Below are 23,501 nucleotides of genomic sequence, written 5' to 3' on the forward strand. Positions count from 1 at the left end.
TACCCTTCCAAGGCATCCTGAGAGTACAGCATTACATGTCCCTTGCCTTTTTCATTTCTTGCTGTTGGTTTCCTCTCCCTCTCACTGAGTGTATGTAGAGTCTAGGAAGATGACTCAAAGTACAAGACCCTAAGTGAATTCACAGTATGGAAGCATTAGTAGTCTCCATTCCCTTTCTAACTTTATTGGATTCTACCTAAATTTCCCAGCCATCTTACCTTCCTTTCTTACATGCAAGACACTTAAATTCATTTTTACTTAGTATGTTACACAGCACATCTTAACCCGAGATTCAAAGCTGTCTGAGATGCTCTCGCATTTTTTATTAGAGCACCTTCTAAAAGAAACTCATTACCACAGCTTGTCTCTTCATGTCTTATTACTCTGTCACACCTAGCTCTCAGCAAGCTGAAAGCACTCACCAGTATTTCTTTAGAAAAAGAACAAACAAACCTCACAAAATAAACCAAGTTATTACTCATAATTAACTAATAAAATCACAGACTTGAAGTCCTAGGAAGGACTAAGTCAGTAGGTCTGCTAGACCTTTAAGATTTACATCTGGTGGTACATAGACACCACAGAATATGCTGCAATTAAGATTTTACTTCATGAGCCAAGCATTCTTATTACCCCTGTGGAATTAAAAGTACCAAGTCAAAACGAAAGAAAGGTCAGCTTTGATTATATTCTTAGAGCCCACTGCCAAAAGGCTAGAAATGGAGGTACATTAAAAACCTTTTCGTCCAGCAACCTGCAGGAACAGCCTCTGTTCAGGTCACTGTAAGGTGCCTCCTCTTTCTTGACAACCAAGACTTACTCAGATCATGTGAATAAGTTTATGCATGCAAACCTATCTTAACATCTTTCGCACACAACAGTTGCCAATTATTAACATGAGCAAGTCACAAATTCATTAAAATGTCAACCTTTTTACTTCCTCTTTCCTAAATGAGGACTCAGTTATATAGTGTTTAAAAAAAAAAAACACAAAAAAAAAAAAACAAAACTACAACAACCAAAAAAAACCACCCCAAAACAACAAAGAAACATAAACCAAAAAAAAACAACCTACACCACACAGGGGGGAAAATGGTGGGTTTATTAGCTTTTGAAAACCAAAATAAATGCCAGTGCTCATCACTGTAACTTAGCAAGGCCCCGGCTGAGTACAGGAACTCCCTAGGCTGATCACTATATAAACAAGTGTTTGGGGGGGTGGGCAGGGAGCAAAACAAGAAACCCAACAACAAAACCAAATCCTAAAAGCCTCACTGTTAACTGGAGCGGTTCAGAAGCATCCATTTCATGGAATTCAAGGAAAGAAACAACACAACCAAAAAAGGTAGTATCTCATTATGGGGGACAGGAAGACAACTCTGGCCAGAGCAGTGACATGCTCCCTGGAGGAGCTCCTTAGTTGAGCAGCTTTGAGCAACCACACAAACACCCAGGAGACTGGCCAGCTTGTCTGCTTTGTTTCTACTAGAACTTCTAATGGAAAGGACAGTAACCCACACAACATTTCTCTTGTCAGATTACTTGGACCAGAAATGGCCAATAACTTGAGAAACTGCCAGGGTGGAGGAAAAGAGAGATGAGGGGGAAAAGAAGGGAAAGTGATTTAGTGAAGACCAAAGTAGGCTGATACTTTCCATTCCCAGCTATTCAAAGAGGGTTTTTTTTCCACTTTGGATTATAAAATTAAATAAGAGCATTGCAAAACAAGCACTAAGCAGTTGACTCACAACAGCCATGTCAGCTGCCTGTCATCCCATATTTGACAGTGTTCCAAGCTCTCTACAAATTTGTTGTGAAATTATCTTCAGTTATTTCCTAGTAACTCGGTCTGCTGCCCACGCTGCCTCTCAAGAAACTTTTCTTCTGTGCTGATCCCAGCTGTCCATTGAGCAGGATAGAGATACTTTGAACACTGCAATAAATCTGTTTATTTCCAGAGCTTGATTTTGCTCCAAATATTTCCAGCATGACAAAAACAGGGGAAAGAGGGAAGAATAAGAACAGCTATAAATTAAAAACAAACCAAAAAACTCCTGAGACTATAAAGTAGCATCAACATAAAGATCATCATCATGTCAGATGTAATTTAGGGACAACTGAAATTATTTTGAATTCAGGATTTTTATGCAAGCTCTTTCTAGCACACTAACTGCAAATTTAGTTTCTCTTGATCAGCCAGTACACAGGCTCACCTTCCTCCCTTTCTCTGAAAGGCAGCATATTCATTAATTACCTGAATGCATGAATTTTCTTTAGTGCTTTATTTAAGCATTACGCCAAACAGCTCAGATAGAATGGCAAAGCCAAGATTAAAGAGGACTGTAAGTCTTTCTGTTGAAGACAGACTATACAGTTATTCTCAAAGACAACAGGGGACAGAACAGCAAAGATTAAAGACAGCCTGGACCATGTTGCTGAACCTGAGAACTCTACAAGCAAGAGGCAATACATGGGACAGCCATGAAGGAAACTAATTATTGAAAGCTTGAGCAAGTACAAAGTTAACCTCATGAACTATAAATGATGTTTACATTAGCTTGGTTCTCTCACTGTTACAGCCTTTAAGCTTCCTAAGTAGTATGTGTAGCACCGACTGACAGCTTAGTTTGTTAAACGCCTAGCTCTAAAGAGTATACTGTTCAATAGTACAAATAATCTTATTAAGAGGTCTACCAGGCAGCTGTAACCCCTCCTCCCCCCCCCCCCCCCCAATCAATTATACAGGAACCAAGAACATTTTCAGAGAAACACAGCCCTTCAACCCCAACTCAATTAAAAAAAAAAAGCTTTCTGTAGCTATTACAGATATTTCCAAGGCAGTTACCATATTAGCATCGAAGCACTCAGACTTGGTAAATTAAGCACACAGAAAAGAAAGCTCATTACTACCACTCCTTCTCCAAAACAGGTATTTGGAAGGGGTCATACTTCTGCACAGATTATAGCAAAACACATGGTGACAATCATCCTACCTTCGTATTAATACTGAGTGACAACTGCTCCCACTTTCTATGCAAAATGCAAGACAGTACTGTAACCCATTTCATTATTAAATAATTAAAATATATACCTAAAGTAATGTTAAACCCCTAACTCAATTTTTCTAAAACGAAGAGAGCAAGATACTAAAATTTTCAGACTCTAAATCTCTCTGTGCAAGACAGTCAAGGAAAAAGAGCATACACACCTCCAAGCCCAAACCTAGGCATTTCTTGTCACCTATCAGCCACACGGTATTCCACCACATTGCAGAGGGGCCATATGGACACATTTAATAGAAATCTTGAGCCAGCTCAGATTCTTTTTTCACCTGACTATTCTAGTCCTTATTCCTAGAAAAAAGACTCTACCTGTAAGTGCAGGTACTATGCAAGATAAAAAAAACAACCCACCTCTAATAAAGAACAACAGCTTGTGAATGAGCCACAAGCTTCAGTCCGGCCAGACTCCTTGCCACCAACAACCACTGTCTTGTATGGCATATCTCCCTTTATCGCTCAGACAAACCGTATGGCAACAACATGGACAGTTTGTTACCTATCTTCTCCTCTTTCCCGTGTGCCGAAGTCAGAGCCTTGACTCCAAAAAGAATCACAACTACTTTTTGTAGCTGAAAGCATGTACTTCCCACCCATCCCCACACAAAAATTTCAGTTTTCTGTTGAAAACAAGAAGCATTTTATCCTGAACAGGTTTTGAAAGCTTCCCCACAATACAGCACACCCTGCCCCCTCAAAAAAAAAACAAACCCAGCAAACCAAATCACCAAACAACCAGCAACACAAACACACACAAACCCAGAAAACTCTATTCTCTTCTTTCTGGGAAAAGAAAGAGCATCCTGAAAGATCACCATATAGGTTGAAACAAGAGACTGCTGTTTGCATTTGGAAAGCTTGTGACACCTTTTCGCCAAAACCAAGCAGAAGCAATGAAAGCTACACTGACTCAAGGACTCTTCCACATAAAACTATCAGTCTACAACAGCAATAGCTTCCTCTAGAATTAATATATAGGGATGAGATTAACCCATGTAATCATCTGCCCATTTCTGTAACCATGTTTCATTGCTGCTGCAATCACGTAGAGCCCAATCAGGCGATTGTAAGTCTGTTGTATGGAAATGAATTAAATATCTGTACCTTGAAAAAAAGTTTTGAATGGTGAAATACCACATGTAAACTCAGCTCCTAGCTAATTAAGAAGGATGACCAGTGGCAGAGTGCAAAAGAAGGTAGGAGTGGGGAAAAAAATAAAACTTTCCTAGTATCATTTGAGGATGTCCCAACACTCATTTGCCATAAGCAGCAAGGAATTAGAAAAACACATTAGAAAACAGAGCTCCTTGGCTGCTCAATGACCCATCAGCACAGGTAAATTTTTTTTTTTCCATTACAGGGCCAACTAAGTGGCCCTTCTTGAGCAGAGAGGTTAGACCAGATGACCTCCAGAGGTTCTTTCCAACTTCAGCCACTCTATTATCCCAGCCCTGAGACACCAATGTAGCTTAGACATAAAAACAACTAACAACAAATGCAGTTTCAAACTCCAGCTTTGTTTCCTGCCATTTACAACCTTCTCTATTATTGCAAGGCCATTAAGAGTTGAAACATTCTTTTATCCTTCTGTCTCATTAGTAATAATTTTATTCTAGAAAGCTTTAATAGCCATTTTCATTACCATCAGGTGTCTTAATCCCCAAAGAGCAATGAACAATTCAGAACACAGTGAATTATTCTACAGATGTCTCCCATTGCAAGTTTATCCTTTAACTAACAATAGCTGTCCCTTGGAAGTCCATAGGGAACTAATCTGAATGAGACTGGATGCAGGGTTTTTTTTGGTTTCAAGTTTCCTGTGTCAACTTTTAGCTAAATTCAACTAATAACAAGGAGTGCCAAGCCCTACACTTAAAGCACATCTATAAATGCTAAATGTATTGGAACTTAGTTTTCTGAAATACTGCTTGAACAGGATGTTTCTGACCACCTTTATACCTGAATGTCTTCCATACCACATCTGTGATGCTTCATATTTCATTTTGAGAAGTCATACATATTAAAGATTTGGGGCTTTTTGAAAACAGTCTACTACAAATACACCTTAATTTATGTGACATAAAATTTGTAACTACACAGTGTCACTGTAAACAATATATAACAGCTTCCTGTCTCTCATTTTCCAGAGCATACTCTGCTAGCAGAGTCACTGGGTTTAAAAGGAATGGGATCTTTTTGTTATTCTTAGAGTGATGCATTTCAAACAGTACTTGATGAATTTGTCTTCATTAAGAAACGGTACTGAAAAGGGCAATAAATTAGAGGACTCCACAGCATCTGACAACAGCAAAGACCAATAGCTATTTCAAGTAACTCAGATCTAATACTATACCTTTAATTTTTCCCATCTTAAGGAATAATACCTAAAAGTTTCATTTGTTCTGTATAACTAGTGTTGTACCACAGAAAATTTTTATTTGGAAGGAATGGGACTGCAGGAGGAAGATAGAGATTGACCTAACTGAATATCATTGATCAAATGTTACAGAGCTTTCTCATTTGTAACCCATGCCCCACTGTACCAATATCCATTTTAATTATCCATTTTAATCCATTTTAAAGGTGACTTACATGGAAATGTAGGGGTTAGTATTTTACTCATAATGTGTCACATTAAAAACACTCTGTACATTGAAACGTAGCTGCAGAGTTGAGCTACAATGAAACAATTAGAATATACTTTGAGAAGAAAAAAAAAACAATTTTCAGAATGAAACAATACATAAGAATTAATACAGCATCCGGATGCTGGCCAATACCATGAGAAATGCATGTATCGGTAGAGCAGAAAGAATGCAGGACTATTAGCATATAGAAGAATAAGACAGCTGTTTCCTATATCAAAGAAACACATAGACGTTTGTCGCTAACAAAATTCAGAAGAAAGATCAATGCTACATATCCTGAAATATATCATGCTTGATTTTAAAAGGTGCAATCTATACAACCCTTTTGAAGGAGTTTTGCACATCTTTGATTATCAGAGCTCAGTAGACAGCATGGTAAAGCTTGCCATTCCTAAACTTGCTTCAACACATAAGGCATGCTCAAAAGTAGCTGAACCACCTTTCAAAGCACCAGAGAAACACAGCTATGAACAGAGTGGAGCACTCAAGAGGCAGATGTTCTGGTACTTGAGCTTCTTGCCTGCATTTGGCTTGCCCGTGTGCAAGAGCAAGTCACAGTCTAAACTACTCATACTGCCACAAAAAATGTGCTGTCATGTAGGAGGACTGTTCCATAAGCTTCTGCCAAGCACCAGACATGTACCCAATGCAAAAGTCTTGGTGGCCACCATTCCCATTTAGAGAAGAATATATACACAAGAGCTCTATTTGCCTTTCAGCTTTGCCTTAGGCCTGTCACAGAAGTGTGTTTGTTTACCTTTCAGTGTGGCTCAGTCTTCAGACTGATGTGCTGAGCAGCACCAGAACTGCAGTGTCAGAGAGGCTGCCAAAATGTTCTACTCAGAAAAGCAGCGCAGTTTCATAAAGGACCAGGGGAAAACCAGTCTGAACAATAGTTAAGAAGGACGAGTGGATGAGCAGACAAATGCCCCAAGTATAACAAAATCTAGACAGCGCACTAACTTGTGCTCACTTGTCCTTTAAGGAAAAAGGAGGTAGTGAAGAAAGCAGGACACCAGAAGAGCCACAAGCTTCTCAGTCATGCTCAAGGAGTTGTTTACCATTAGCCAAAGATTCTTCCGCACAGATCTTGACTCTTCAGCTGCTTCCAAGGCACAACCAGAAAGTGGGATTATTTTCCTAGACTTCTCCCATAGTGTGGCAGAGAGAGTGCACAGAAGTAGCAACAGAGCAAGGAAAAGGGCAGCAGCAAACAACAGCTGAAACTGCATGCCAAGACAAGAATGCAGGATTAAAAAATTGTCCTGAAGGCACTGGGAGAGTAGCAGGGCACATGTATAAGCGAGACAAGGCAAGAACACAATAGGACAATGTGGATGAGCTCAATGGACAGAAGAGCACAAGACAGAAAAATAAGGTAACTGAGAAAGGATAAAACAACTTAGGAAAAAGATGGCAAGAGAGTGAATTAAAAATGAAATGCAATCAATTGCAAGAAAAATAGCAGTCAATACCAGACTGCACCAGGACAGCAATCTATTAACAATCAATTATAGTGAAACAGCAATAAGATGTGGCCAGTAAAATGCCCAGATGAAGGAACTATTCTTTTCCACATGTGTAAACTACAATTTCCTCTACCCTGTTACCATTTTTCAATTGTTCATTCAATTAAATTAAGCCTGTGTCTATTATATACATAGCTGCAGTATTTATGAGCCTATTAAGAAGCAATACTTGAACCTAGGGCAGGGTGTTTGCTCACAAGGCTTTCATGCAAGCTTTTGGGAAAAAGATTCTTATGCTATCGTGTCTGCACTTAGCAAGCTGTACCAATTCATCCACATACATCAGAGGGGCAGTGTCTGTTTGTTTCTTTAAGAAGAAAGGCCATAAAGAGTAAGGGAAAGATACCTGGTGGAAATCTACTCCTGTTCTCCACAAAGATCTGCCACACTGTATTCCAGGAATGCTGTCTGTAAGGCTTACTGAAGCCCTAAGAAAACTGTAGGGAGTTTTTGTTTGCATGGATCCACATTTACAGCAGTAAGAGTAATCTGCTTTCCTTCAGCAGAAGAGGTGGACTTCCCATGCTTATGCTTACAAGCCACAATGATGATGACTATGCAGCCTTGCCTGGAGATTCTCCTCCTACCTGTGAGGACTGACACACTCTTCACGAGCTCCTCCACATTCACGGTAAAGGACCACTGGAATGCAACAGATCATAGGCCAGTGTAGTTATAAATTTATAAACATCAAGTTTCCAAAACCGAACAAAACGAGGCAAAGAACAGCATTCAGCCACCAGCAGCAAACCTACATTCACCTATCATAAGCTCAAATTTGCTGCATTTTGTATAAAAATATGATGTTTGAAGGGGCTACCTTCTATTTGGCAAGCTAGAGATCCCTAGATACTGTTTACCCCATCCCTCTTCTGATGGGAAGTATTGGATGCCAATATTAAACTCTTTTCTCGGGTAGCTAGGTTAGGGAGAATTGATTTAATTAGAGGAGTTCCTGCCTGATGTTTTAATTCTGCCTCACAAGAAAACAGCATTGTAGGGCTTAAATAGAAGGCCTCTTATCTACGGAGCAGACAACTTCTTTCCTTAGCAAAGACGTATCTGCTATTGTATAAACTTACTTCTGTCAAGACACAGACTAATAGAACTGATGTACTGCACCAAGGAAACTTGAGCAGACAGCCTTGGTGGCAGTACACACACTGGTGTACTGCAGAGAAAGAAATGCAAGAGCTTTTAATGAAAGAAAATGAAAGAAGCCAAACACAAAGATAATAGCTTTCAATTCACCTACAGCACTGCAGAGGAAGCAATCAGTTTTGCTACAGACTTCTACAATTTATAAACTTTCGAAGGCCCTGTGATTTCAGCGATAACAGCTCCTTCTGGTTTTTCCTCTCAAATGACTGATGATCAACGACCCCAGCAAACTGAAGCTCAGTTTAGTTTGACAGGCTAACAGAAACAGGATATGATACAATACCTTTAAAAATCTGTTTGACAGCCACAGAACTGTTTATGCTTCATCTCTCAGGCCCACTGTCACTGAACTTTACTGCAGCTGTAGAGCTACAACTTTTGGAGGATGTGGTCTTAGCTTTGCAAAGCTCCATTACTTCCATCAGTTTGAGAACACAAGTTTTTCTTCTCACAGAAGAGAGCTACATATGCTTCACTGCTGGTAAAGCCATGAAACACGTCCCGACTTGTATCTGCCTACACTTCGTCTCAAGTACTTTCGCACAAACTCTTTCAGACTGCTGCCGAGGAGGGGGGAGGTAGGGGAGGGCAGTAATTGCACTAGAAATAGGGGGAAAGTAGAAAGATTTGTCATGTTTCACTAACTTAAACTTGCCCAGACCACACATCAGGGCTTTAAAACAATGCCAAGGGTCAAGTCATTGTTTCACTGTATGAACTACAGTCCTTTTTTCTCGCCCTTGGAGATGGGATATCCTGACACTCCTTAAGCCTCAAATGTTTTTATTCGCTCCATACAGTTAAGTTTGGTATTTATAACAAGTATCTTCTTTTTAGCTTGTATAATCAGATTTGCTGTGTTAGGCCATCTGGCTTTGTAACACAGGCACTGTCATTAGCTTTATAAAGTTTCTAGAAAATTAAAGCTGCTTCTTAGAAAAAAAAAAAAAAGGAAAGCAAAACAACAACCCCTTCTCTCCCCCACCCCCATTATTTCTTAATACATAAAGGGCTTAGTAATTTAGGTCACCAATTTAATCTGTATTAATTTAGATGACTGTGCTATTAAGTAACTCAAAGTTTTACACCATACTAATATAGTCATGAATTTAAGCAGTCCACAAATATTAAGTTTTTAAGAACCTGGCCATATTCCTGGTAAAGAAGTACAATACCTAGAAGCCAGTCAAGTATCCTTTTGTAATAGTTACAGCAAGGTGGCACAGCACCAGACCTTGTCTGTTCACCCTTTCCCCTCCTGCTTTCTATACCATTGCCAGTATGTGCTGCTGAGACTGGTCTGGCACATTTTAATTTTCAGAGTGCAGGCAATAAGAAAACGAGCTCTGTGCAAGCTTTGGGTAGCAGAAAACAGAGAAACAAAAAGAGTAACTTGGAACTTGCAGCCAACCCAAGTATGGAAGGATTTTTGCACAGGTGAAGACCCAGCTCATCACAAAGCAGTCCAAGCCCCCATCCTTGCATGGGGTCACTAGTTTCCAGGTTACTTTTCCATTTGCTTTTCAGCCACACTCTGTAGCCGTTTCCCCACTTTAATGACTCCTAAAGAACACAAATCCACAGGACAGTGGAAATGAGGAGCTTTATCTCAGATCTCTCAGTGTTAGGGTACACAATAGAATACAAGAAGTCAAAACAGGCATGGTCCCACAAGCCCGTGCTGTGAACCACACAGGGACCTCTGTGCTTACTGTCAAGGGCAGAGCACAGCAAACAAATGAGACCACCACTTCACATTGCATCTTTTATTATAGCTTACCAGGATTCAAAGCTAGCACTCTCAGAGAAATACCCAATCCAAGATACCCATGGGTAAAGCAACAGATGCTGCACAACTAGAAGCAGCTTCAAAAGGGTGAGCAAATAGCAGTAACTATATATGCTCCTACAACATCCAACCTAAGAAATCATGCTGTTGGGTTGTAGAAGAGACTAGCAACTGCATCTAAATAAGCCCAAATAACACAGTAGCAATCACGAGCATCAATAACATTCACATCCTGAAATACCATATGCTCTAATTCATGTTGATATTAATGCAAGTGTTTTTCCCTATACAACAGCAATTAAAAAATAAAAGCTGAGGAAAGCAAATTATCTACAACCTTCCAACTAAATTCAGTTGTTTGTACTTTCACCAGTATTATTCACACTGTCACCTGTGGAACAAAAGCACCAGGATAGCTTGAAAACAGAGCCCCCTATCAAGAACTATGGCACAGCTCCTCTCTGCTCTTCACTGACATTTAAACTACTTTCTTCAAGATTATGTTAACAAACCTTTGAGCATAACTACTGGTAGAAATACAAATCCAGGAGAGAACCAGGTGGCAGGGAATCAGCAGCCAGCTGTGTGCCAGCTCTGTGAGCAGCAGGACATTGCTGCTAAAGACCAAGCAGGGAAAGGACAAGGCTTGTCATGAGTAATATGGTTCTGCAGCGCAACCATGTGACCAAGAGCCATGACCAGCTCTTGGGTCATTTTACTACCACCAGTGCAGCAAGGAAGATCTAGACACTTATTAAGCAATTTCCAGTGATGCTGCGTTTAAGATGATGACAAGTAAGCAGCACCACCTCAAATAAAAAACCTGGGCCTTTTTTTTTTTTTTTTTTTTACTTCTATGTACATTCTCAGCTTTCCCTTCTCTCTCTCCCATTTCTCACTTGTTTGAGGGACTGGCGATAGGAGGGAGAGAAAGGGAAGGTCAAAACAGAACAGTAGTTACAGCACCACTAAAATACTTCCTCCCCCAACTCTGTATCAAATCATTCTGCCTTCCTCTCTGTCTTGGCCAGAAGACCTCACAGACGATTGCTATTACCTAGATTTTACTACCCAATCCTTCCTAAGCAATACTATTTTCAGCTTACTTTAAATATCGCCTTTAACACTGTTTCGAAGTGAACCCAAGAAAAGGCTGACAACAAAAGTCCCGTGTTTTTATATACTTACAACTGAGCATTTTGTACATTTTCTCAGCATATAACAAGCACAACTGCTACTCTAGACAAGTTGTCAGATATGACCCTCTAGTGTCACAAGAGCTATAAAAGTACACATTTTATTGCAAGACTGAAGTCAAAGGATGATCACAGAACCTTTTTTCTTCTTTCATCCTCCGTGCAGTTCTGCATCCAGTTAAAGGAGACTCCTTTGCTGAGAATGATCCTCTGTCAGCCCCATCATTAGTTTGCTCAGTGGTACAAGCTCAACCTGCTCAATGCCTTACCCTGTCAAATAACAACCATGTCCACAGGTAGAGACTCCCCAGCCTCTCTGTGCCCCCATTTCAGTGTTTGATCATCTTCACATGAAGACATTTTCCTGACTGGAATTTCCCCTGATAAAACTTGCACTTGTTGCACTTTTAAGGGCCTGATGTCCATAGCAAAGAAAACAAAACCACCAAAAAGACCCAGAAGCCAATATCTAACACAGCTCTACAGACCTAGATAGGAACTAAATAGATCACCCTAGTGCTGTTCTGTATAAAGCAGTAGCTTCAAAAACTTAGCAACTGAAAAGAAACTACAGACAGTAAACTTGATCCATCATCAGCTTCACTGTCCCTTCCTTCACCTCTGCAGCCCACAAGACCAGCTTTGAGCCTGCCCTTGCTTGTCCCTACAGTAGCAGTACTCATCCTGCTACCTCCAACGCTGTACACCCACCCACACACTCATCTCGATTGCCCCTCTCTGCCCCAAATACCCCCGAACTGCTGTTAGACTTCTTTATCCACCACCCCTTCCCTCACCCACACCACATCTCGCTGCTCTTCATAAATAACCGTGGGGGTTGGAACGTATCGAAACCGTCAGAGACCATGGGAAGGTTCCTACAGCAGTCAGTTAAGAGTGACCTGTCCCTGACTGGTACTTGGAAGATGTTGGAACCGGCAAGGAACAAGGACATCGGAACTGGAAAGAGGATGTCGATAAGAAAATCAGGTAGACCTTTCACCTGATGTAACCGCAAGGCAAACACAGATGTGCTTGGCTAACTGCTTGGAAGCATATAAATATCGTGTATCTGTTCAATAAACGATCCAGCTTGCACTCTACCTCTGGGTCCGTGCCTCCATCCTCACAAATAACTATACTTCTCTTCCCCCCTTCCCCGGCCCCGCCTGTGCCGCCTCCTCCTGCGCCTGCTGCGCCGTGCTCCAGCGCACCCGCGGGTCCCACGGAACAGCAAAACCAGGCGGCCAAAGCTGCCTCACCCGGGCGCGGCCAGGGGCACCGGCACCGTAACTCGCCCAGCGCGCCGGGAAGCAGCGCTGAGCCGAGCCGCGCCGCCCCGGCAGACCTCGGCCCTCACGCCCCCCCCCCCCCCCCCCCCCCCCTCGGTGTCAGCAGAAGGGCTGGTTTGGTTGTCCGCTCTCTCCCGCTCCGTGCCTGCCGTGTCCCCGCCAGGCTCGCTCCCATTCACAACCACAGCCCACCGCCGCGACCCTGCTCCGACTTCCCCCCAGCACCCCGTCTGTCCCGTGTTATCTCCTTGCGGGTGCGAGGAAGCGTCCCCCGAGTGCCACGTCCCCGTATCAGCCCATTCTCCGCTTACTCCCTCCCGGCCGCCTCAAGGATAAAACTCATTCCCGGGACCCTCCACGGGGGTGCCGAAGCCGCCCCGGGTCCCTGCCGCGGAAAGTCCCCGCCACCAACCCCGCCGCCGCGACGGCCACTCCCGCGGCTGCGAGTGCGGGCACCCAAAAAGTAACGGATTTAATTGCTAACTCCGCCCCGAGGCGCCCCCGGACACCACGGGCAGCTTCTCCCACAGCCGCATCTCCGCTCCCCGCGGACAGCGGCAATCAGTGCCCCAGCACTGACGGGGGAGCGCGGAGCAACCTCGGGGAGCCAGCGGTAGGAATAGAGAAAACCCAGCAGGCGAGGGTGGCTGACCGCGTAAGTTAGGCGGACGGCGGTGGCACTCACCCGTCTGACGGGGAGGGACCTTCCCGCGGCCGCCAGCAGCAGGAGAGCGAAGCCGAGCGGAGGGGAGACGGACATGTCTGGGGAGGCCCCCCCCCATGCGCGGGGCCCCAGCGTGGCTCCGGCTCGGGCTTGGGCTTCGCGGTAACGATCAGTAGCGCCCCAGCCGCCGCTTTTGTAGCGGCGGCGTAGGCGGGGACGGGCCGGGGGCGGCCCAGGTGCGGTGCGGCTCCGCGCCGCCCGGCGGGGTTGCGCTTCAGCAGGTGCAGTAACATGGAGGGAAAGAAAACCCATGAAAAAAAACCCAAGAAAACGCCTTTGCGATCCTGTACCCATCTTTCCAATTTTTATTTTTTATTTTTAGATTTTTATTTATTTTAATCTTTGTCCAAGCTTGGGCACAGCAGTGGCCTTCACGCTGCTCATGACGTCCAAGTTTTAGTAGTTTTTAATAACAGAATGTGCAATTCCCCATTTATAACACGAATTTGCAGAATTGCATGTTAGATCAGAGCTTGGCTTCTAAGTTGAAGTCGGGGCACAAGTCAGTCCTAGCAGCAGTATGATGTGTAAATTCAGAGGATTTAGAATACTTATTTGCCTAACAGAAGTCTCTGAATCTTCTTTGTGCTCGAATCTATTGTTGCTCTTATTTATTCACTTTGCACTCACTAGTAAACCTTCACTAAATCATATATATTTGGCAAGATTATACACCAGAACCTTGAAGAAGAAAGCATACAGCACCTAACAGTTTCAGAATAAAAGCTCAAAACTACATTGGGAAAAAGATTTCACATTGGTTTGTTAGATGCTAAAGGAATATAAAGAAGTTAATAGCTTAAATATTAATGATGTGTATTAATTTCAAATACAACACAACATCAAGCTGATGCTTTGGGAATGTAAGTAGTCAGAGTATTGATGCTGTGAGATCATGAAATACCTCAGCATGTAAATTTCCAGGACAGAAGTTACATCTCAACAGAGAACTCCAGCCAGAAAGAATTTGCTACTGGGATTTTATTAACTGAAAGTTAAAAAGATATTTCCTTCAACTTTTCTAAAGTGAGAAAAACAAAGGTTAAAGGAAAGCAGTTAAATACTCCCAGAGAGAAGAGGAAGAACATATGTGTTGGATTGTTACAAGAGATGATCCCCAAAAACCCTAATTTAGTTGAAACCTCAGGTGATGTTTTTTTATGTTGCTCATTGAGATTATTTTTTTTACTATCCCAGTAAAATAAATACTCTGTTCCTGTAGAATAATTATGTCCTGGGTTCAGCAGTAGCAGTCATTTTTCTCCTTCTTGGTAGCTGGTGCAGTGCTGTGTTTTGACTTTAGGCCTGGGAACAGAGCTGATAGCGATGTTTTGGTTTGGCCAAGGACTTTGTGAGCCTCATGCTCTGCCAGGGAGGAGGGGAAGCTGGGAGGAAGCCGGGACAGGACACCTGACCCAAACTGACCAAAGAGGTATTCCATACCACAGCACGTCATGCCCAGAATGTAACGGGGGTTAGCTGGAAGGGGTGGGAGACTGCAGGGTTGGAGGAGGTATCGGTCGGTGCTTGGTCAGGCTGGGGGGGGGGGGGGGGGGGGGCAAGTTATCGGTCGGCTGGTGCTGAGGTGTTGTATTCTCTTCCCTTGTTATTTCCTTTATCATTATTATCATTGGTGGTAGCAGTAGTGATTTGTGTTATACCTTAGTTACTAAACTGTTCTTACCTCAACCCGTGGGAGTTGCATTCTTTTCGATTCTCCTCTCCATCCCTCTGGGAGCAGGGGGAGGGCACGAAAGGGGGGGAAGTGAGTGAACGAATTACCTGACTGGGTTTAAACCACGACACTGCTACAGACATTGCTGAGGACTTAGGGAAAACTGAGAAGAAATGAGAACAGATCTAATTGAAAAAGCACATTTAGCCACAGCAACATCATCTGGAACAATGAAAAGACACTGTAATCTTTAAAGAAATTAGTGATGTCTTGGATTTCAAAGATTTTAACCCAAGCTTAATGCTTCACTTAATGCGATGAAGGTAATGAGACAGGAGAAAAGCCTGCTTATTTTGCCTGACCCTGTATTCGTGGATGTGGGTGTTAAGACACATACAGAAACAAGGAACTTCTGTGGATGTGTGTGTTAAGACACATACAGAAACAAGGAACTTCTGTGGATGTGTGTGTTAAGACACATACAGAAACAAGAAACTTCTGTGGATGTGTGTGTTAAGACACATACAGAAACAAGAAACTTCCGTAAAAGACCTACCTTTCTGTTACCTGCAGTTATCACACATCCTCAAAGGAAGCAATCAGAAAGCATCTGCAATACCAGACTGTTGAAGTACATGACTAGGAAGACTCACAGTTGGCCATTAACTTACCATTATGTGGTTTGACTCCCCCAAAGATATAAGAGAGGCCCCTGCCCAAGCCTGTTCACACCTCACAGGAATGTTTTACTTGAAGCCCAACACCTGATCCCATTTGGAAGTACCTCTGGGTTGACCTTACCTCCTAGCACCTGAAGACTACGCATGTTACATCCGTTTTTAACAAACCAACAAAAACACCAGGCAACTGAGCAAGATATTATCCAGCTTCCTCCAGGCCAGGAAATGGAAACCTTTAAATAAAGAGAAAGAAATCTCTTCCACCTGGATAGCTCCACCAGCCTTAGCTTAGTGCACCTTCTTCACATGCAAATCTCTACTGCTTTCTGTTTGCTGTCTCTGCACCAGACATATTAATTAAGTTTTCCACTTAGGACTTCTGCTCTCAAGATGACTCCCAGCATCTGTGTGCAGCAGAGGGCCAGCTGCTTCTGCAAGAGCTTAATAGGCTCATGTCTCTCTTGAAAAGCACTGTCAGGGCTACAGGGGTGACATATGTCACTTTGGAAGCAGAGATATTTCTTTGGGAAAATTCTGCTTTCCAGAAATAATCAAGGGTAACTCTTTAGGTATGATGATATCATACACTAGTGTTACATACATGAATGTTTTCGGAGGGGAAAAAAATGGATCACAGTGAGCTCTGAACAGACACGTTTTCATTGTGCCCATTTAAGAAGCTATTATCAAATTTCAGACTGAACAAATCCTGTTGACTTAAATCACAGTAATAAAAGAGAGGTCATTTTCCTAAAGATGGGAAGGTATTTTTCCAAGAAAGTAAAGTCTTTTTTGTGGGAAATACTGATGAAAGTTGTCTATAAAACCTGGGACTGCTGGATTTCTGTTATATTTATTAATGGTTCTGTTAATACTAAAATTGAACTTGATCTTTCATCAGTGTTAATGTAATAAAAGAACAGTTTGAAGCTTTGTTCAACTTAAGAATTTTATTTGTTGAGGCAAACACCTCTTTTCCTGTAGTTGAAGGACTGCAAATGCTATTTAAGAGGCAGGACTCTAACTTCTCTCTTGTTCCTTCACCTCTAGGCTGGAGCAAACCTCTTAGATGCATGAAGGAGAAGCTATTTTACGGTCACACGGCAACAAAGGGATTATTGTACTCTTATGACCATCGGTCATTATTGAACTGATTCACTATATTTTCAAGGCAAAACTGCATTTTGGAAAAGCTCAGTGTCTCTTTTAATAACCTGTCCTGATAATCCATTTCTGTGGGAACAGTGTAACTGGTGGCTTACCATGGGAAGTTCCCATGGGTGAGAGACAAAGCCTGCACAAGGGTTTGTGCACACTGCTACCTGAAAACTAGGACATTAGCCTCATATATGAGAAAGTAACATCCCTGCCCCATGGCAAACTGAATGCTTTGCCTCTGAATGCTTCTGCCCTGACATTTGCTGAGTAACAGACATTTTCCTCAGCTGCCTTAAGACTGATAATGCCAAAGACTGTTGATCTGTTTTCAGTGCAAGTTATGCACTTCGTGCTTCTCCATGACCTGTAATTATTCACTTTTATAAATGTCTTTTATAGCAAGTTTTATGGGACAGAGACATGCAATTCTTGGAAGTGATTGAAGTGAAAATAGATCTAAACTCAGTGAAATTTTATTCCTTTCTACCTTGTGTATGTATATTTGAAGTTGCAGGGTACAGGGTTGCTGAGATTTGGAGAATGAAGAGTTTTAACTAAACTGGTGATTTATATGAAAAATGGAGGGAGTTGCTGCCCCCCTATACAGTGGTTATGTAAGAGTTGCCCATGTGCCTGAAAGGCTGTTAGCTATTGGCTCTTGTGTTTTGTAACTGTTGTGTGCTGCAGCAGTGAATTTGCTTTGACTCAAGTTTTTTCTTTACAAAGCTAAGAGGAAGTGTCAGGAAAGCTCAATAAAAGCTAAAGTCTCTGAGTTGAGGACCGGCAACCTATGAAACTATCCAAATAAATCACTTAAAAATTTGAAATATGTGTTTAGGAAAAGAAGTAGAAGGATCAAAGTCTTGAAATATGGAATGTGGATGGTGTTTGTAAAATTTTAATTCATATAGATAGCTACTTAGCTGAAATAAAAGTTCATCTAAGCTGAATCCTTCTGTAGACCTCCTGGAAAAAAAGAAAAGGTAGCTAGCTCTGAGCAGTATTATGCAAATGAGAATTACAAACACATAAGCTACAACTGCGATTACAAGCACATTGATGTTTAGAAGGGAGATCATCTTGTCTTGGAGCTATGTATACTTCAATAGCTTTGGAGAAACTGAATTGTACCTTGAAACCTTGACTTTGGGAAGTGGGTGATTTACACTTCTTGGTAATACTCAAATTGATCTTACAGTGCTTTGTATCAGAACATGGCTACATGCATTATTTTTAGTTTAGTGCCCATAAGCACTATTTGTTCTGTTACTGACGTTGCCTGCTCACATGCAGGAGAATGTGCTCAGTACATGAAATATCTCACGGAAACTATCCAGTGCTGGAGTGCAAGGGTTGAAATCACACACTTTTCTATAATGTGTAGTATTGTAGATGCATATTCAGAATGAATGTACAGAAGCTATTGCTAGTTTGCAGTTCTAGACAAAAAGGGCTTGTTTTATGGAAATACATGAAAAGAACAAGTAGTGCTTGAGCAAAACAGCTCCATTTTTCAGCTGTAAAGTAGCATGGCTTGTACACTTTGGGCTGTGTATTCCTTGATGACAACAAATAAATGAGTGCAAAACTTATGGGGTCTAGCTGCCTTGTGGAATTTATTCTATGTAATGATTGTATGGAGGGAATGATTTAGATAGATAGGTATCCAATTTCAATACAAAGCTTACATTCTCTGACTTACAGAGAAGAAATTGGTTTCAGTCATTTCTATAAGATGTTATTGAAGGATTCATATGGCCCTGTGTTGAGTAACTTGTGAATCTGACCCAGACATTCCCATATTTAAAAATCTTAGATGTGTCAACGTAAAGGTTATTTATAGTCATGTAATATAACAGGAAACAACTTTTTATTACAATTTGAATTTCTTACCACAATCTCTGAATCCTAAATTCAAACTTCCTAATTAAAAACCTGTTCAAGAATGTTTTGTTAAGAATTGTATTTTGGACTACAGAAAGCTGCTAGTATGAACAAAATGAAAAGATGCTAGCAAAGGAAATCATGGTACGGAATACTCAGTAAAGCATTCAGTTTCTCTGCTTGAAGAAAGTAGGAACTATGAATCAGAGAACAAATGAAAGAAAGAGTCAAGTTAGTCAAATTATTCTTTACTAAGTAAAATTGACAGAAATATTATTCTTTCCCTCTTCTGTACTGGTAGTTCTTTTCTGTGAGGAAATTACTTGAAAATCACTTCCCACCAAGGGAAACCTTGACACAGAAAAGGAAAACTGCCTTGTAGAGTTTGATATACATCTTGTACAATGATCATAACACTGGTCTTTTCCAAAGAGACAGAGATTATTTCTGCCTACTCTGCTGCTAGCTGTCTAGTAGGTAGGACATGGATTCCCTCAGTAAAAGGCTTCCCAAATGCCAAGACAAGCATTTAGTAGTTTGTCTGAAGCATCTATTGGGGTTTTCAGAAAGTGGTGATATTTTATAGTCTAGCATTTTGTATCAAAAAAATATTCCCTGGATGAATGAGACAGGGAACCTGTTTCATAGGTTTTCCATGTGCTGTCATGACTACAACTGAAGGGAGAGAAAAGAGTACTGTTTGGATTAAATTCTTTAGCTTGTAAATGTGCAGGTTAAATCCTTGCTATTTACATGGCCATTTACATTCATTTTACTTTTTGTGCCCATATGCCCAGTGAGATCACAAACTGTTGTTAATCACAGTGTCTTTTGAGGCCATAGCTTTTTGCATCATAAAAATTCCCCCCCAGAAAAAGAGAAGGTGACCCTAACCATCATCCACTTCCATCACCATATAGCAGCCTGCTCATAATTCATGTGAAGCTGCAAGGATAAAGGGCAATTATCTGTTTAACACAGTTCTCTGAAATGCTGTGTCTGTAAGGCAAATAATCATTCTGCCTTTGAGTATCTGATTTCGCAGAAATCCCGCCTTGGTGATTAGCCAGCAGACTTTGAGTAATTAATATTAGGATTTTTAATTAGCTAACCTTTTGAACAACCACTTGACTAATCTGAATATCAAATGTAAACACTGGTAGGAGGTATTACTGATCAGTGAATATATGCAGGAAGCTGCAGATATTTATCTGTTAAGACAATGCCAAGACTGCATTGGAAAAATGAAGTGTAAAGTGAATTGGAGGAGTCAACCTGTTGATATTGTAAGACATTAGAAGCTGCAGATCCATAGGGGAAGTCCAGGAGCTGGAGCAAGCCGGGGGGGAGAGGGAGGGGGGTGGAAAGGCAAGGGGCCAAAGAGGGCCTTTTTTATCTTCATATGTGTCATTTTTGTCCTAGAAAGAATAAAAAGTAGTCTTTTCCTAATATCCAGGGAGTGGAATAGGGAGGGAGGGGGGAGGGAAAATACTGGTAACTATATGTTAATTAAGGTAAATGTTGGAACTGACATGAAGGATAAATTTTGGAGAGATCTCAGTATTTATGAAAAATTATAATTTTTTGATGGAAATAAAATATTTTTTTGATTGAATTGATTGAACCTCACCTGAATGCTGTAAAGATCTTGATTAGTAATAAAGAATACAAAATATAAGACTAAATACAGATTTATCAGCAAGATAAGATAAGAATTCAGTTAAATGGACTTTCTAACTGGCAGAACACAATCACTAATCCTTTTAGACATTTGGGAATGTGAAAATAGTTGAAGTTGGATTAAGTGGAATCTTGAATTTCTGAATATCCATTAATTACTAGTCATCTAACTAACACATACCTTGGTTGAGTCATTCCTTTATTAAACAGTCAATATGGTAAGTCAGAGATTGTTCAGATATCCCTAACAATATTATTGCATATTTACATCTAATAAATCATAAATTGCAATGGAAATAAGGAGGCATAAACATAAGCCATACATACTAGTAGCTGTTTATTTCCCCATGCTAATCTCTCCTATATAAGAATTATGTGGTATTTCTGTTTCCAAAGTCTGTTTCTGGATTTGCCCTTTAAAGTTTCCCTGAATTTCTAAGAGCTAATCTATGCATGTTTCTTTTGTGCTCTGGAGGCAGTATGAATCACTGGAAAAGGCTTCTCTTTTGGCTTTAATACGTCTAGACTTACCTCAGGAATACCCTTCTTGTGTGGTGCAGACAGATCTTCCAATGTGCAGTTTGTGTGATGTCTGCCCTAGTAGTATAAATAAAAACAGACTTCTGAAGAGATCTGATCAAGACACTTGTCATAGCTGTGCAATGACACTTAAACATTAAAAAAAAATCAGTAGAAATATCAATATAGTTGAAACTCCAGCTTGCACATTTTATACATTTTCAGTATGTGTGTCAACAGAATTATACTACTATACTGCTGCCAAATATTCTGCCAGACTATCAAAAATAATAAATTAGTTTAAATATTAGGAATGTATATGGCCAGTTGACAAAATGACTGAACAGAAAACTGTAGATCTTTCCATAAAATGTGAATATTTTGAATCTCTGCTGAATAAATTTTTGTTACAACCAACAAGAATCTAGAGGCAGAAACAGAGGATGTGGATGAAGAAAATTGTTCTATGGAATAACAAAGTTAAAGTTTAGTTGAAATGTTACCTTCTTGGAGCATTAGGGTTGGAAAAGTTCATTCCAGTCAGTGGTTTTGTGAGGTTTAACAATCTGACCAGAAAACAAATTTCTCCCTGCCCTCAATTTGCAAGCTCTTTCCCACAGTTTTTATTATCTTTGTTATATAAAAGCTCACCTTATGCTTATGCTCCAGACTTCTTGTGAATCATCACCTAACAACAAAAGCTTTTGTGAAAAGTATCTTGATATGCTAGCAGATCGATTACTCTCATTTAATGTGTCCACTCTAAAGCAGTGGGAAAGCATACACCTTCCCTTGTCTTACCAACTTGAACTTGCCCCTGAAAATCAGAGGAAATGGTTAGGAAAATCCTTCTGGGTGATTATTCTGAGTGAGGAAAGAATAATACAGACTATGGATGCACCCTCTAAACTAATTCTGGGCATGTTCTTTACATTCTCAAACACAGATCTTCATGAGTCAGGGCCTTGCTTTCACAGAGACTAATTAAATGTCCTATTTCAATTCTTTGGGGATTTTTTGATCATCTGTTAAATACTTGTGTTTTGCTGACATGGCATTCTTGTCTTTCTCAATTTTCAGGCACTGCCATGGTGCCTCACAACTTGAACAGCAGTATCTTGCATGGCAAATGAGCATAAAAACATTCAGAAAGTAACCTGTCCAGTGACTTGAAAAAAACTGTACTAGAGTTAATGTAGGAAGTTGAATGCTTGTTCCAATATTGTTGATGTATTGAGCATTCCTGGAGTCCTGAGGGCTCGAATCCCTATAGCTTATGTCAACGGGGAGGAATGATTTGTGGTGATTCAAGTAATTAACTGTATTAGATGTTTGAAGATGATGTTAGATGTTTGAAAAGCTGGCTGTAAACAAACGAACTGTAAGAATACTATCCCACATATGACTAGGACAGAGAAATACATTGAAGATTCTTAAAGCACAGAGAGAGAAAAGAAGCCTTATGACTAGATGGTAGATTGTTGCTGTCACAAAACAGGTTATTTCCAGTAAACTAACTAGAAAGCTATATGGAAATTAACATTCATTTTAAATGGGAAGTAATGAGCTAATGCATGGTATTGAGGAAACAGAACAGAACAACCCCCTAGACAGGCTCAGAGAAGATGGGAAACAGTGGACTCTGACAAACAGAAAAAAAGAGATGCTGTCAAGTTTCTGATGCAATATATGAAATAGTTGAGATCAACAATATACTATTTGTCTCTGTTCTTACAGGGTGGAGAAAAAAAATCTTCTTTGGTGGAAATTATCTAACTCAGCACGTTATTAATTTGCACCTTCCCAACTATCTTTCCATATAAAATTTCACTTGTAAATGTGGCAGTGCACATGTTCCACCCATGGAGGCATTCACAGGGTTAAGCATTGTTTCCCCATTGCAATTAAGCTGAAATTCCAGACTAGGAAAAAAACCTGAAGAATGAATAAACTACAGTTGTTGTGCTGGTTTTTGGATATGAACTTTTTCTCCCTCTGTCCACACAGTGGGTAGACTGACAATGCACAAGAACATGGGAGGGGAAAAAGCCAGGACAGCTGAACCAAATTGTCCAAAGGGATATTCCACACCATATGAGGTCTTGTTAAGCACCAAAGGCATAGGGAAAGCAGAAGGAAAAGGGACATTTGTGCTTATTGCATCCGTTTTCCCGAGTAATCATTACCCATGCTGAGCCCCTTCTTTCCCATAAATAGCTAAACATCTGCCTGCCAGTGGGAAGCAGTAAATAAATTCCTTAGTTTGCTTTGCTTGTGTATGCAGCTTTGTTTTACTTATTAAACTGTCTTCATCTAGGCCCATGTGCTTTCAGCTTCTGTACTTTCTTTCCCCCCATCCTGCTGAGACAGGTGAAGAGAGCAAGCAACTGGGCAGATACTTAGCTGCTGTTGTGTTCAACCCACCACAAATAATGTCTTCAGTGTTTTGATTACTTGGAGCAAAAAATCTGACAATCAGTCAGGTTGGGGTTAGTTTGTTTGTTTGC

General features: G+C 40.9%; 1 protein-coding gene across 1 annotated transcript in view; it reads right to left on the reverse strand.

The window, feature by feature from the left end:
- GLP1R (glucagon like peptide 1 receptor) overlaps positions 1-13,501 on the reverse strand; it is an 86,461-nt gene extending 72,960 nt beyond the window's left edge. The window contains exon 1 of the mRNA XM_061470926.1: positions 13,360-13,501. Within this exon, the coding sequence (XP_061326910.1) occupies positions 13,360-13,434 (75 nt within the window). The 5' untranslated portion in view covers positions 13,435-13,501. The remainder of the gene's footprint in view (positions 1-13,359) is intronic.
- Positions 13,502-23,501: the final 10,000 nt, after the last annotated feature.

The sequence above is a fragment of the Pezoporus flaviventris genome, unplaced genomic scaffold (genome assembly GCF_033815535.1).
Source record: "Pezoporus flaviventris isolate CSIRO_AGI_PZ_B2104156 unplaced genomic scaffold, CSIRO_AGI_Pfla_v1 ptg000066l, whole genome shotgun sequence".
Lineage (NCBI taxonomy): Eukaryota > Metazoa > Chordata > Aves > Psittaciformes > Psittacidae > Pezoporus > Pezoporus flaviventris.